At 48.1% G+C, this 16,932-nt stretch overlaps 1 protein-coding gene across 4 annotated transcripts in view; it reads right to left on the minus strand.

Moving 5' to 3' along the window:
• The window catches only part of SIL1 (SIL1 nucleotide exchange factor), a 183,711-nt gene that overhangs the window by 115,671 nt on the left and 51,108 nt on the right, over window positions 1-16,932 (minus strand). For all 4 annotated transcript variants that reach the window (XM_019740406.3, XM_074313593.2, XM_088798636.1 and 1 more), the window contains one exon: window positions 15,815-15,950. In XM_019740406.3, the coding sequence (XP_019595965.2) occupies window positions 15,815-15,950 (136 nt within the window). The remainder of the gene's footprint in view (window positions 1-15,814; window positions 15,951-16,932) is intronic.

Consider the following 16,932-nt stretch of genomic DNA (forward strand, 5'->3'; position numbering starts at 1 on the left):
GGCGCTCAGTAAACACGAAAGGGAAGGAGGAAGTGTGGTGAACTTATAAGGCACAGATGCCACTAATGCAATGACATAACTCTAGCCCCATGCTACCCCCACCACCCCTTCCCAGGTCCGGCCCCTTCCTCACCAATCTCTAGGTATTCATCACACAGGCTGGCCAAATAGCTCTTAGAACAGACAAACTGCTGAGTCTTTGCACCGCAGCATTCATCTTTTGCTTTTTTCCCCTCTTCCCTTTCTCCCTCTTCTTAAAAGGTGATCTTGCCTTTCAGCTAGTACAAATGTGCAGCACTGAACCTGCGTGCCAGTCAGTCTGCAGAGAATCATTGAGAGAATGAATTTGAATAATAAAAGCCAGAACAAGGTGATACCTTGGAGAGAGACCTGGTGTAGTACCTTCAATTTAGAACCTCATTTCAGTGGCTAATACAGTCGTTGGAGACATTAGCCTAATTTTTGCCAGGAGAGCCCAGCAACACAGCAGCACTAAACATGGGCACAGAGGACCCTGCTCATCTCAGACACAGAGAGCAGAGAATGAAATGAGCAGCACTGCACTTATGGTGCAGAGGAAAGCAAACCTCCATCCCTTTCCCCCAATTCATCACCAACCATGTTTAAAATGAACACACAGGAATGAGAGTGGGAATCAGCACAAGCATTAAGTTCAAAGGAAGCCAAGACCCTTGAAGGGGCCCCCATGGAGCACTTACAGACTACAGAGAAAGTTAATTTCAAAGGACATCCAATAAATGCAGCCCTACAACAGAGTTTGTCATTGCTAAGCCCTACATGCTGCAGGCCTGGGAAGGCTCCAGAACCAGCCAGCAGGTCAGTTCACTGAGGCCTGAAATGGGGAAGAAAACCCACAGAGATCAGACTGGAATGGAGAGGCTCAGCTCCAGCCACATCTACACAGACTCGGGATGGGGAGGTTATTCCAAAAACAAGAGCTTCCCATTGGCTGGGCCAAAAAGAAGCCACATCTGGTCTCCATCTCTCCCCATGCAGTCAGTTTCCTTGCTGCAGGAAACTTTCCTGTGGCTGTGTAGCTATGTGAAGAGGGGAACTGCAGCTTCCGCAGCTACAACAGTATCAGCAGGGGCCAGTCTGTGTGGCTCACCACTCCCACCTAGACTGAGCCGACAGTGGGCCCAGCATAGGGCTGGCCAGGCTGAGAAAGACACTCCTTTCTCTTGTTCTAACAGGTTGGTGGGCCAGCAGCTCTCTCTGCCCCTACAGATTTCTCATTGTTTCTGGTCCCCCGAAGTCCCATTCTGCCCTCCACTCTGTTATCTTAGGTTCTTTTGACATATCTAGGGATGGGTGAGAAGAAGGCAAACTTGAACCAAGTCTTCATAGCCAAGGATTTTCTAGAACCCACTGCCCCTTTTTCCTCTCCCCTCTCACGAGGGCAAAGGAGAGCCCAAGGTCACCAGTAACTCACTCTCAAAGGCCTCATCAACAGCACTAGCCTGAGGCCTCACTAACTTACAGAGCTCAACACTGTAATGACAGACACAAGGAGACCTGCACCCCTAGACGTGTGAGGGAGGGGCGGGACTGTCAACCTTCTTCAGATGGATTCCCAGGTGGGCGCTAGTGTTTAAGGCCAAGGCGCCCCGCTAGTTCTCACTGTGCTCAACACAGGGGTGGGCACGTGGCAAGCACGCAAACATCTCAGGGCTCGAATTCTTCCCAGAGGTCTTCTATAAGGTCCCTGGGATGTGAGAGGCTGTCTCCTTTACCTTATAGATACTAAAGGGCAGCCTACAGGAGAAGCAGGGGTTGCTTGGGAGGAAAAGCAGAAGAGATGAGAAGCTGGACACCCCAACCTCCACCCCAGGCATACACAATGAGGGGAGCAGCGCAGGGATAGGGAAGGACGTGCTCTCCACACACATGGCCTGCCTGCCAAAATGTACTGGCTGGCAGGAATCCGAGATGTGTGGGCGAGGACTGAGTCATGTTATGAATCTCCTTTTTCTAAGCAGCATGTGCAAAACGTCCTCCATCTCAAGAAGTGAAGGTGAGGAGGAGGGCAATATGCGGGGAAGGTGGTCTGCAACTGGAAGCATGGATTTCATTCTAATACCAGAGCAGCCTCCTCAAATTACGAAGAGTCCATTCTGGAAAAAGCTAGGCAGGCTAGACTACGGCTCTGGATAGAGTCGAAATACCACTGCCATGAAACTACATCATCGCAGGGTTGATAATTTGCCTGTAAGAAGCAAATCTTCCTATAACCATAAATCAATCCCTCACTGCAATTTTAGAAATCTATCCAAAAAAAATCGGCTATTACCAGAAACTCTAACTGCTAGACACTAGAAGCTGAGCTCCAGCATAATTAGGGGAGATTCTGAACAGTGCCCTGAGGCAGACCATACCAGAACACGGTAGAAAGGAGTTATATACACTCAGAAAGCTCATTTAGGGAATAGGTTGCACATAATGCATGCAGGCCCAGCTCAGAGGCAGGCTGTGAGCCGAGACACTGGCAGATGGCTGCCCCAGTGGCAATTGTGCACGCTCCAATGGCCACCTCCTCCCGTCCACCCTTGGGCACAGGCTTATGCTCCCACAAGGGGTGGGGAGGACCAGCAGACATTATCCCCAAAGAATAGTGCCTTTCCCTAGGGAAGGTAAACATTTCCATCATAAGGCAGAAGCGATTTCTCTCTGTGCAGGGGGAAGGAGCAGCAAACATAAACTTGCTCATTCAAAAGAGACAGATGACTTCCCCAAGCCGGCAGAGCCGAACCATCTGTAAAGGGTCTGCACACCCATCAGCACAAGTGGCTGGGGGGGTGGGGGGGGGCGCGTGGGAGGCCCACTCAGGGTGCAGGACTCTCCAGCCTCTGGCCACTTGTTATTTGATTGAACAGAGGCCCCAGGACAACAGAAGCCGGTCATCCTTTCACGGGGGCTCTAGCCTGCGCAAAGGAGCAGCAAAGGTGAGCTGTGGAGCAGTCTCTCTCCTCCACCCAGGTTCTCTCCATCCAGACCCAAAGTCTGTCCACTTCAAGCCTCTGTGCTCACAAGCCTTCAGGGGTAGTTCACTATTCAATCTTGAGCCAGACACTTCTCGTTCACATCACCATCCCCCTCCTTTTCTTTTTTAGTCACATGTGACTAAAAGAGAAATGACAGTTCACCAGTCTTATGCCTAAAATAACCTATAGAGAAATATGGTTTATGAACTCGCTGTAACACAATACATAATTCAGAGCTCAGCCATTTATCACACTATTGGGTAATCCACATCCCAAGGGTCTGACAATAAAATTTGTAAATCAATACTGAAAAGCAGTACACCTTAGTCACTGAGTTAGAATACAAAGAACATTTTTTAGCACTGATTTTTTTTTAACTTAGAAAATATGGACTTCCGAGGGTAAATACTTGTGAGGGAGTTGTGTGCTGGGATGAAAGACTTTTTATTTCCAGACCCCACCTGACAGCTAACTTCAACACAAAAATAAAAACTGAAAGATTCACATTCTCCCAATGATTATAATGGCTTTCTTCTCCAAACCCTGCTATTAGCATGAGAGACGGCTGCATCAGTCATGAGAAAAGCACAGGTACCTTCTGCACGCACCCAAGAAGAGCAAGCAAAATACCTGCTTTGTGCAAGAGTAAGGCACTGGAAACAGTAAAGACAATGATAAACTATTGCAGAGCTGGGTTTGAACTTCTTTTTCTTTCTTCTGGGTGATCAAACAGTGAGCATGAGCGTAGGGGTAGGCAGCGCGACCCGTGAACAGATTGCCATAGTGATTGTGCTTAGATAGAGGGATAAAACAGACAGAATTCATTTCTATGCCAAGGAACAGAGACAAGTGCCCTGATCTCTCAGCCCTGCAGAGTCCTAATGCCAAACGTGTGGCCCCCTCCCCAGTCCTTCTATGGCACCACTGCAGGTCAGACTTGGGTGCGTGTCTGCGAGCTTATCTCGCCAATTCTCTGCCTCGAGCACACCTCTGCCTCAGGAGGCAGCAGGTGTGCAGGGGTGAAGGAGGCAGGCACTGGTGCCCCTCAGAAAGCACCCTCCCTCTGACAATGGAGGTGAGACAGGGTCAGGTGCCATCCGCTGTGTGTGGCTCCACTCTGATCAGTTTCTCCTTTATCTAGCAGGCCACTTGGACAATTCACTTATTTTGTTTTAACTCTTTACCTTGAAATAATTTTAGACCTAGAGAAAACATGAAAAAGAACTACAGAGTTCCCATATACCCTTCACTCAGCTTCCCCGATATTAACATCTTACATAAGCATAAAACTATGATCAAAACTAAGAAATTAACATTGACATTAGTAACTGAACGACCAACTTTATTCAGATATCATCAGTCATTCCTTTAATGTTCTTTCTTCTGTTCCAGAATCTAACCTAGGATACTGCACTGCATTTAGTGGTCATGTCTCCTTAGACTCCTCCGATCTGTGATAGCTCCTGTCTTTCTTGACTTGGCCATATATGAAGAGTACGGGTCAGTTATTTTTTAGACCATACCTTAATTTGGGTTTGTCTGATACGCACTCATTTTTACTAAAACAGAAACAACAGAAGCTAACATTTACCGAGCTAATACTATGAACCTGGTACTAAACACTTCATATGCTTACCTTATTTACTACTTAAAACAACCATGAGGTAGATATTACTATCCCTATTTTACATATGATATTTTATTAAACCTTAGTGGAGTTAAGTAACTTGCCCAAGGCTACTCAGCTGTACAAGACAGAGCTGAGGTGTAAACCTGGGCAGACTGACTAGAACACTCTACTGTCTGTATATTCAAGGCGCTGCAACCACCAAACGCCAAAATATGGCCTGGCTTCTGCCCTCCGTCAATTCCCTCTGAAGGACATGTCTCTTTGAAGAAAGGACATTTCAGGCTTTTGTTTTTTTTCCAAACGAGACAAACTAATCCCCTTTAATTACGAAGTTCTACCTATACAACCTTACTTCTTTTTCTCTTGACAAGAATCCCCTTCCTGGCCTAAGAACAAAGAAGAGGCCACTGTTTTCCTGAGACCTCACTCCGGACTAGTACCAGGCAGAGGAGAAATATATGAGCATGCACATGGTGTGCTCAACTCAGGAGAACTCTCTTCCAAGGGCCTTTGCAAGTATACGGAGACATTGCAGTCACAGGACAAAAAAAGAAAGAAAGGAAAAAAAAAACACCCTTCTAAGGTTGCTTTTTTTCCATGTCATGCCTAGAAATAAATGTCCAATGATGAGTAACATACGCTGATACCTCCTCTTCAGCATTAGGCTCTTTAGAAAAGATGAGGCACAACCCATTTGTGTAGGACCTGAGGTGCGTGTCGCGAGCCGGCTATGTGAGACAGCAGGGGAAGAACTTAAGCTGCACTCCAAGATTTGTTTTTAATGCTTTAGATCACTCATTTCCATAGGCTTGATTTTTCCCAAATCCCTTCTCTGGCAATGCTAATGTGTGTTTTTCCCCCCTCTCATTCTAACTGATCAGTGAAATATATGGCTGGAAGGATTGGTTTGGAAGTCATTTTTTGATGCTGGCAGAATTGATAAAATATTCCCCCAGATATACACCTCCACATCTATCCACGCCTGCCACCTGCCACTCAGCTTCAGGTAGGGGCCAGCAGAGCAAGGGAAGAAAGGAGGCAAGAAGGCAGGCAGCAAGGGAGGGAAGGGAGAAGAGCTGAGATCATAAAAAGGAATAAGAGGGGGAAAAACGCGAGAGAGACAGAGAGAGAGAGAGAGAGAGAGAGAGAGAGAGAGAGAGAGAGAGAGAGAGAGAGAGAGAACATTTTGTTCAAACTGAGTCACTATAGAACCAAAACTTTCACTGACATACACTGACATACATAAGCGGTGTTAGATGATGCCAGCAAATAGGTGAAAAGACTCAGCTTTCCTTTGGTGTGTCTTTTTCTTCTCCCCACTTCCCTTCACCCCCCTCCAAAGAGTACCCCCCAACCCCATCATTAAGATGAACTCTTGCAAATCAAACATTTCATCTGGCAAACCCTATTACTTGCAGCTTTCAGCAAGAAAGAGCCCCTCCCCTTTGAAATCCACCATTCTAGCCCTAACTCCAAGGTATCCGCAGCTAGCTATTTTGATCAAGTACCGGAGGTTGAAATGCTAATGGTCTTCAGGGAACAATTCCTCCAGCCTCTCCATCTGCGGTCGAACCCAGTGAGACTTTAAAGCCAGTTTATAGCCCTCAAATTACACTGCACACAGGCTTACTCCACTGTGTTCAGGGAAATCTGGGTCTACCCCTAAGATCCCTAAGATCTATCCTAGGAAATGAAGTTGGGGCAGCTTGACTAATTCTGCATCCTCTTGAATAATTTCCCCCCAAATTCACATTATTTTGTTCCCACATAGACCTCAAACAATACCACTTTCAAGCAATGATCCTGCAGTTTCTATTTTCAGAAGAAAGAGAGAAAAATCCTAGGAAAAGCAATGGGATCTGAGGCCCCTTCACTGACCGACCACAGCCTCCAAAAGACACCAAGAGAAGAGATAACTACTCTTTATGAAGCACCTTGAAGCCCCTTAAATAATGTACACAAAGCACCAGGAACAAGCAGCTTTCCCCAAAAATGTTAGTTTTTCTCCACTTCTCCAACAGGTATACTAGAGGTCCTGGGTCCTACTCTGCCTCAGTTATTCTTGGCCATGAGATTTAGACAACCTCTTCACCCTCTGTACAAAAGCCTGATTTGGCAAAACCAGGATGACAGAATGGAGAATAGTAAGGTGTTTATGCAACATTTAGGGGGCTGTTAGGGTGGGAGATAGGGGGAGTTTTCTTTTTTTTCTAGGCAAAAAAAATTTTACAAATACACCATCTTACCATTCCATAAAAATTCACCTCTGCCCAGATAAACTAATTATGGGAACAGATAATCAAATCTGAAAACTTTTTAATCCAAAGAAATGGTTCTCTCCTTTCAAACAACTGCATTATACAAACCAAACTATTCTGGAATTAAGGAAATTAAAATACAACTCAATCTTTGTTTGCCCAAATCACCATATTATGGGAAATAAAGCAAGATCAACAACCTATTAGTTTATGAACAAATAACAAAACAAAACCCTAACATGAACAGAAATACAATCAGCCTGATTACAGCACAATCAACAAAAGGCTTTTACAAAAGAGCCCCCTGCACACTAGCTCTGCTTCATTCGCATTCTTTTCAAGCCTGCCTAGATGATCCGTGGCTAGGGGGGTGCCACCCCCACTCTGACCTGGAGGCAATGCCAGGAGCCTCCAAGAGTTTCAACGTTCCCTGTTTCAGAAGAGGAAAGGTTGGAGTTGGGTCACAACAGCTTCCGGTAGAGCTCTCCTGCTTGCCCCAGAGGCCAGAGAGGCAAAGGTCTCCCTCACCACCCCCAAAGACAACCCAACAGTCCCCTTAATGATCTGTCCATGATTCCTCACACTCCAGCTATCCACTGTCCAGGGCTAGATTGCTCTAGAATGTCACCGAACTCACTGATCCTGGCCCACCGCAGTCAGCATGTCTGAGATTAACTGGCCCTTCCTGCTGCTGGGCAATGCTTAGTTCTGACCTCTTCCGCACAGTGCTTCGCCCTAACCTGCCATTCCTCAAGCACCCAATCGAGTCCTTCTCTTTCATCATCCAAAATAGAAGCCCCACCCTTGGCTTGGCTCAGAAAACTGAAGACATCTAATGGAAGCTTCCTTAATTTCTCTCTATATCTCTCCCATCTTTCCTTATTTTCTTCTAGCCTCTGCTTCTAATTTCCAAGGCTCATCTTATTCACAAGGCTAAGGCTTTCCATCTGCCACCTAAAAAACTTTGCCTCATCAGTGATCTCCTCTCTGGAATTTCAAGTCTGTCAACACCGATCCATTTCCCCTCTGCGTTCCAATACACAAAAGCTCTCTCTGCTAAGCTTCAATGACCCTGCCTCTGGGAAATCTTTCATTCAGGGCCCCTCCCTTCTCTGTGTTTTCACAGAGCTATATTCCCATCTGGGAGCCCTCCTACACCAGAAGCCCAGGCAGGCAAGGCTCTCGGTGCCCACCCTGGTATTTCCTGCATCAAGCACTATACCTGAGAACATTATAGGCGTTCAACAAATGTAATGTGAAACGAACAAGTTTTTTCATCTGGCTAGCTCTGAAATTACCATTTTAGTTCTCCCACTTATTCTCAAACCCAGGAGTTTATCTTTCTTTTTTTTCCCCAGGACTTTTTTATTTCCAAGTCAAGTTGTTGTCCTTTCAATCTTAGTTGTGGAGGACGCAGCTCAGCTCCAGGTTCAGTTGCCATTGCTAGTTGCAGGGGGCGCTGCCCACCATCCCTTGGGTGGCCTTGGGGGCCCCAGGAATTGAACTGGCAACCTTGTGGTTGAGAGCCCTCACTCCAACCAACTGAGCCATCCAGGAGGCAGCTCAGCTCAAGGTGCCGCCATCCCATTATTCCCCTACAGATCCCTGCCTCTCCAGCCAGGTGGGTACACTCTTTTATGTCTCTGCTCACATCATCCACCCGCCACTCATGCTTCCTACCTGTCCTCTTTACTACCTAGTCAAACATTATCTCCTTTTAAGTTATTGATTACAGTAGTACCTCGGTTTTCGAACGTCTCAGTTGACGAACATTTTGGTTTACAAACGCCGTAAACCCAAAAGTAAGTGCTTTGGTTTTTGAACACACCTCGGAAGTCAAACGTGTCACGCGGCTTCCGCTGAGTGCAAGATCCTGAGGTCTAGCTGTCGGCTGTTTTCGAATGTTTCAGAACTCAAACGGTCTTCCTGAATGGATTACGTTCGAAAACCGAGGTACCACTGTAGTTCCTACCTCTGGTGCTGTGACAAAACTAGAATGGAACAGGTTCTAGAAAAGGGCTTCTCATTCCAGCTCCAGGCCAGCCCTTGAGAGCTCTTCCCAGCTCTGGGTAGTGCCAACTTGGAGACAGCTTGGCGAGTCTTAGCCAGAGGTGAGGTCCCCATTGAGAAAAGAAGGGAAGCCAGTGCTGCAGAGTGTTGATTAAAACCGAGCCCTGGGCGTGGAGGCTGGAACAGGTTTGCAGTTCGTTTTCCATTATCTCCACTCCAGTCTGAGTTTTTCACTGCAGCCAGTTCAGGCATCTGATCTCTGAGAGCTGAGGCTGTGCCACTCTGCTAAGTACCCTTTATTAAACCTCAGGGAGAACAGGTGGATGGAGGAAGCAGAGGAAGAGGATAGGGGCCTAGGGTGAGCATTAAGCATGCAAATGCTTGTTAGAAAGCGCACGGCCAACAGCTGCTCTCCATTACCACCCAAGTCCACAGATTGAAAACTGGACCCCAGCCTGCTCCATCCGGGTAATGAAGGCCAAAGCCCAGGCAGAGATGCTCTGGAGACAGCATGGAGCTCAACCAGCTAGTGTCAAAGTGACCTCGGCCTTGGCAGTGGCTGCCCTAGAGGTCATAGGCCTTCCTGCCCTGGCATCCCCTGTTACCCTGGAGGTGAGGGGGTTTGGCTGCTGAGGGGCCATGGTCAGCCATCCTGGGAGAACTCCAAATATGGGAAATGGGGTCTCTCTGAAATGCAGAGATTTAAACTGTACTCATGGAGCCTTCTGGTGCCTTCATGCATTCCATCTTTTTCTCTCCAAGTACAGAGGAATTTGGAATGTCAGAAATTGCTCCAATAGGCCTCAAGAGGCCTGGCATCCTGCTATGCCCCAAGCAGTTTCCCTGAGTCATATTACCAAGGAGTAAAGGAAATGCTCAGAGTGGAGAACGCTGAACAAAGGCAGGGGAGGTGGCAATAATGGGTGAAATGGGCTGGAAGTATAGGAAGGGAGGAACAAATGAAGTTCTCGGGGAATCCCCAGAAGACCTGAAAGCCTTCAAAATGGGGGAGGAAAGCATTGTGCAGAAGGAGATAGCACCAAAAATAAGCTCTGTTGAACACCTCATCCTGAAAAAGTGCTGGAGACAGCAACTTGTGTTCAAGAGAGGAGACAGACTACCCCACCACCACACAAAAACCGCAGTTTCCTCTGTGCATCCCGCCCCTGCTCCACCTTTCCAGCACCGCACTTGAGCCAGGAGGAAAGATCATCCAACAGAGGCTCCAAGCTATACCCCACCCTCAGGCCATTACCTCCTGGTGACAGCCAAGAAGTCCCACTGCACCACTCTGATGAGCCACAGGAGCTTGTGTGTGTGTGTGTGTGTGTGTGTGAGAGAGAGAGAGAGAGAGAGAGAGAGAGAGAGAGAGAGAGAGAGAGAGAGAGGGGAGGATGGGCTGGAAGCAGGTCATGCTCTTGTGAACCTCCTGGGAGATGAGAGGACTCATAAGGAAGATCCCTCCAGACTAGGGAGAAAGGGAGGGCCACCTGCCTCCCACCCACAAGGCACTGAGAGCTTTGCCCCTTAGTCCTACCTCAACTGCTGCCTGTGGAATAACAAAAAGTCCATCTGGCCTTCATCCCCGGTTCCTGGCACAGAGTTCCAAAACCCTTTCAATTTCCTGAGTGATACCGTGTTTCCCCGAAAATAAGACCTAACATGATTTTTAGGTCTTATTTTAGGTCTAACAGAAAGTAAGCCCTAGCATGATTTTTCAGGATGACATCCCCTGAACATAAACCCTAAGGAGTCTTTTGTAGCAAAACTTAATATAAGACACAGTCTTATTTTCGGGGAAACACGGTAGGAGTACCTTTTTTTATCCTGAGTTTATGCTAATGAGATGACTCTTGGTGAGAGGCCTTTAGATAACTTTAGGATGGGGGCAGGTAACCAGAAAGACCAAGGGTAACCTACATCCAGGGAGGGGAAGGGGGTTGGAGATTGAGTCCAATCACCAATGGCCAATGGTTTAATCAATCAAGCCTATGTAATGAAGCCTCCATAATAGCCCCTGAACAACAAGCTTAAGAGAGTTTCCGGGCTGGTGAACACACAGAAGTGCTAGGAGGTGCTGAACCCAGAAAGGGCACGGAAGCTCTGCACCCCTCCCCCCATATCTTGCCCTACGCATCTCTTCCATTTGGCTATTACTGAGTTGTACCCTTTACAACAAACCAGTAACGTAACTGAAGTGTGTTCCTGAGTTCTGCTGGCTGTTCTAGCAAATTATCAAACCTGAGAAGGGTATAGTGGGAACCCCCAATTTACAGCTAGTCTGTCAGAAAAGCACAGGTGGCCTAGAATTTGCAACACATCTGAAGTAGAGGCAGGGGCATTAAGCCATTAAACTGTGGGATCTGACACGAAGTCCAGGTAGACGGGGTCAGAACTGAAGTGACTTATTGGACACCTAGTTGGTGTCGGAGGATTGGAGAGTCACACTGCCCCCTGCGAGCTTGTAGCCAAAGGCCTCACGGAGACAATCCTGCAGAATCGCCCAGACCGGAGGCAGGTGCTCCCTGCAGACAGATGTCCAGGGCCTACAGGAAATCAGACTCCTCTCCTAAATACTTGAAACAGAGCTGTTGGTCTACTATAAACGAGGTTTTTAAAATTCAATTCCCTCCTATTGCTCATGCAGATCTGAAATGATCTGACCAGATGGCTGGTGCTCTATAATTCTTGGATTGCTCTCATCGGTTGTTGATGATTTGGATTTTTCTTTTCCTTTTTTTAACCCCTTCACATGAACATGTCCCTGCATGGGCTTCCGGCACGCTACCATCAAGTGGGCTCTTTGTGCTAACGCTAATATTTCAGAAGCTCTCACAGCCTCCGGGAAGTCAGCTCAGGTCAATAAGGGGTCCCAGGTGTGAGCTTCCTCGAGCCCACATGGGGGCAACAGGCAGTACCGGCTAAGGGGCAGGGCACGGGGGTCATCTGTCCAGGCTGCCTTGTTGCCTCCACTTCTCCTGCAGGTCCCCAAGGAAAAGAAGGCAGCAAATGCATATTTTTTCAAATGACAACTGCAGCCACTTATTGAATATTTCCTATGCGCCAGGTCCTGTGTGAAACATTTTACAGACGTTAATCTTGTTTCTGTCTCATCATGTCAGCTCTGTGAAGCAGATATTTTCATCCCTATTTTCAGATGAAGAAACTGGTTCAGAGATTCTAATCAATTTGACCAAGACCACACAGCTCAAAAGAGAACTGAAGGTGGGATTGGAGGTTTAGCATTATACAATTTGACTCATTGTTCCACCAAGATCTCAGAAGAGAGAGAAGGCACTCGCCTCCCCACACCCATTCTTTGTGCCCTCACTGGGCACAAGACACTTCCACCACCACATCCAACACACTCTGGATGTCTTTTTCTGTCTCTGTTATCATCCGTGAGACTATAAGATGATGGAAGCAGGGTCATGTCCCATTTACTACCCAGAGAAACAGTACGGCACAATGGTTAGGAGCTCAGACTTAGGGCCAGACAAAGCGAGATGGGAATTCTGACTCTACCACTTATTGGTTGCTTGGCTAAGTCAGTTCTCCTCTCTGAGATTCACTTTTGTCTATAAAAATGAGGGAAGTTATAGCACCTGCCCGCAAAGAATGCCTGGCACAGTCGATGTTCAGTAAACGTGAGCTATTGTCCATATCTCTGACTACCAGTACAGCGCCTGGCACAAAACAGGATCTCAGAAAATGCTCAGGGAGCAGAAGCTCCATCGTAGAGGGCTGTGACCAGCTTTCTGCAATAACGAGTGCACAGGCAGTGACCTGGGTTTCAGGGGGCCTCAACCCCAGGACAAATTCCTGAGTCCCCTGCCCAGAATCCATAGGACTCGCCAGCAAACAGCTTTCCTCTGCTTGCTTGGGAACAGCTGATGCTGAATCCACACTCAAATACTTGCTGTGCCTCCATAAGGTGAGACAGATCCCAAAATAAACCAGGGGAGAGAGAGACAAGAAAATCACTTCCAGGAACAAGCAGCTCCCAGTGAGGATGCTGACAGTAATAAGAGGCAGGCAGACTAAGGAGAGTGGCCTGCAGCTGCTCGACGGCTGAGCGCCTGGGCCTGGGGCGCGATTCCCACTGGGCCTGGGAGGAAGGCCCATGAAGTCATGTGTTAGTCGCCTGGTATTGCAACCTGTGACTGGAAATCTGCCTTCAAATGAGCCCAGGCCACGTACCCCAGTGTCTCCTCCCTGGAAGCCTGAGCACAACAGAGCGGAGGTCCTCCCTTCAGAGACCTGTCAGGGCAGACGGTACTGAACTGGGGTCAACACAAACCAGCCACTTGGCCATTTTCTGAAAAGTCCCCAGAAGATACATCGCCACCTTCCTGTGCCATGTCCCTGACTCTCAGGCCAGAAATGCTGTGCCAACCCCTTCTGCTCCCTCATCAAAAACCTCAGTGGAGGGAGAGAGGGAGTGCATTTCATGGCTGTGAAAGTCTCTCCTTCTCATCAAAAGCTCCCTTCCCCATCGAAGGCCAGAAAGGGCAGGAAGGCTACACACTCATGCACCCTCACTGGTAACCAATTCTACAATCAAGTTGAATGGGTGGCACAAATGGAGAATTTACCATTTAAAATCAGAACTGCTGCATAGTAAGTGATGTCTTCATGTCAAGAATCCTCATAACAGCCTCTGCAGCAGGAAGAACAGGACATTTCCCCACAACATCAACGGGGAAACTGAAGAGCAGAAGGATTCAGTGACTTGCCCAAGATCCCCTAAGTAGCAAAGGATTTGAACCCAGAACCAGTTGAGTCTAAAGTCTGTCCCTTTAACCACTAAATTTTACTACCTCCCCATTTATATACCCATCAAAAGTTCCCAGGACTGACTACGTTCCTTTAACCTTCAGGTAGCTGTGTTGGAAGCTCCCAGGCAGCATTCCAAATGTGGTGAATTAAATATTATATTCTGATTGAAGGCAAGTACCAGCTATACACCCAGACCACGGAGAGGTCAATTTCCTATCAACAGACAGACATACAAAACCTTCTCAATATACACAGAGAACACCTCAATCTTATACCAGGGCCTTAGAGAGTCTTGTCTGCCCCCACTGGCCTGACTCCCCAGCATCAGACTCAGAATGACCTCACATCAGACACAGAAGCCAGAACAAGCCTCTCACCAGCCCCTTCACTAGTCCTACTCTGGGGGTGAGTATAGGCAAATAACACTTGAGATGGGCAGGCGCTACTGGGTTGCTTTGCCCCCTGCGCTGTGGGGCCCAAGTATCTGTGCTCAACCACAACACACCAGCCTTTGGGACAGCTTCTAGGGAATGTGGAGCAGAATTTACAAGAGGCTCTTGAGAAACGAGAAGGCAGAGGGTGATGTCAATGGGGCTTCAAGTTAAATGTAAAAACGAGTGTTCCACTCTAATTCTCCAGGAGGCACTCAGAGCCCTCCGCTGCCCTTGTCATCCATGCGCGGGCTCTCCCTCCCCACGGCTGCAGAGAGGAGCTCTTTGTTTAGCCATTAACAGCAGCCCCACTGGCCAGAAGGCTGGGCAAGGGCCCTGGGTCAGAACTTTCAGACTTATCCACAGGAACAGAGAGGCTAGGAGGGGCAGCCAGAGGACATCGACCTCCGTCTGCTCCAGGCATTTGCCTGGTTTAAAATGGTACAAGCACCTTTAACCACATAACACCAGTGGGTACAGCCCACTTCTCCTACTCCCCACCCGAGAACGCCTCTAGTTTCAGTGCTCAAGGACCAGGGGCTCAGTTCTCAGGGAAGCCAGGGGAGGGGCGCCAGGGGTTGGATCTGCTGAAGGCAGCTCCTCTGCTCCTAAAACCTCCCTCTACCCAACACCATTAGCTCCTACTTGGCTTCCTTGGTGCTTCATCGCTCTTCTGTGGCAGCAACTACCCGCATGCAAGCCCAGCAGGAGTGATATTACTACCAGAAAGTTGGCTGGCACAGCAAACACTGCCCCTGCCAGCACAGCAGCAATGGGGGCAGTGAAGACAGTATCGGCGAGGAGCTGAGGGAACTACACTGTGGCAGCTGCCAGGGCTCGCCATCCGCCTCGCCACAGTGTAGAACGCAAACCGCCTACTCCTGAGAACAGGCCCAAGTGTCACCACGCTGGGACTGCAGCCAAAGACAGCCAGGACTAGAAGGACAAAGGAGAAAAGGTAGGTCCTGGATCCAAGGTCAATGCCATAGAACGAGTTAGCTAAAGGACAGAGGTCAAGTTATAACCTCTCTGACGTATGTTTTCCTATGTTTTCCTAGGAAAATAAAGGCAATAACAGTTCCTATTACTGTAAAGATGGAACAAGATTATGCACATGACGTACCTAACACAGCCCCTGAATATGGTCAACACCACAACTGTGGGCTCCTTTCATTATTATTTTAAGCCCTGGGCCCAGGCTCATAAAAGGGTTAGAAAGTTGTTCCTTCTGAGGATGCCCCATTTAAAAACCAGGCCAGGACCAGCCCCTATTTCTCGGCACAGGTTCCTTCAGCAAAAGAACACTCGTGCCCCGCACCAGTGCTCAGGACTCCCCTGTGAACAATATTTCAGCAGCACTGAGCCGAGCAGAAGAGCCTGAAATAGCACTTGCAGAGCGAGGCACATGTCATTGCCTCTCCTGTGCTTCAGAAGTGCAAGGAGAGAAAGTTTTCAATCACTTGCTCAGAAAGCTTGGCCACCCACCACCTGCCTTCTTTCCAGGGAACTCAGACGCTGCAATCTCTGTTCTGCTGGAAAATGGAGGTCCCTGAACCCGGCGGCAGCAGCCACCACTCCGAGGGACCACACTGTTCCCTCCAACAGGCCCAAGAGTGGCTGCCCTTCAAAGCAGCCCTGTGGGGACAAAGGACATGCAATTTGAAATCAGAGTGTATTTCACAGGGACAGCACCGGGCTTGATACCTGGCCGGAGGGCCTGCCACTCGTGGGTGGGGTGAAACACCTCTAGAAGCTCGGAGTCCAGCTCCTCCTCTGCGGCGGTTTCCTTTCTCTCGGTTTTTCTGGTGCTGCTCTTCTCTGGGTTGGTCAGCGCAAACTCCTTCAGAGAAAAGAAAACACAGGGCATGAGCCACCACAGCTAAATACAAGCAAACAGAAAGGAAATGGCCCGGGGTGGTACTCTGTCCCCTCCATGCCCTTCCTTCCCTCCCCAGCCATGTTTGGACTTTTCACAAGCTTAGCCTCAGAACCAGTGTGAGTGAGGCAATTCGGTTAAATGAGCGCAGCAGATGTTGTGTGTATATAGCACTGTTGTACATGCATAAGGAAAAAGTCCACAAAGTTCCATACTATCTCTAGGGGGTTAAGGGAACATACTAGGGAAAGAGGTTGGCAAAGGAGACAGTAAGAGCCTTTTGCTTTTGATATTATATTATACTGTTTGATATTTAAAACTCATACCTATTACTCTTACAATTAAAAAAAGACATATAAAAAAAAATATATATATATATATACAGATATATATGAACAGGAGACTAAGGCCTCAAATGGCCACCCCAGATGTACAAAAGCTAGCAGCTAAGGCCCAACTGATTCCTAAGCAGCCTAGCAGGGCACAGTAAGGATCTGGCAATTCCCCAGGGTGCCTATGGGGCATAAATGACCATTTGGGACATTCCAATCTATGGAGAAAGGGGTGGAAGTGGGAAGCTGGGAGTCCAGGTGGACTGAGGAAGGGAGAAGCCCAGGTTGGAAACCTCTTCCTAAAACCTGTTTCCTTCCACCCCATGGAGAGCACGAAAGATTAATGAGATGGTGTCGGTGGATCACTTTGAGCTCAGGAGACAGAGATGCAAGATAAATACAAAGTATTATTCATTTTGCTCCTCCTCAGTCTCCCATCCTTCTGTCCCATTTTTAAACCTGCTCTTGCATAAACACAGTAAGGCCTCAGGAAATTGGAACCAGAGGGTTCCAGAGCTCTGGGAAATTACATTTAGGAGGGCAAGAAGGAACCCACACTAGCACACCAGGTCATTTCAGCCCTCCCACCTCCCCCACCATCACTTTTCCTCCAC

The sequence above is a fragment of the Rhinolophus sinicus genome, chromosome 5 (assembly GCF_057876585.1).
Source record: "Rhinolophus sinicus isolate RSI-liver-muscle chromosome 5, RSI-T2T, whole genome shotgun sequence".
NCBI classification, from domain to species: domain Eukaryota; kingdom Metazoa; phylum Chordata; class Mammalia; order Chiroptera; family Rhinolophidae; genus Rhinolophus; species Rhinolophus sinicus.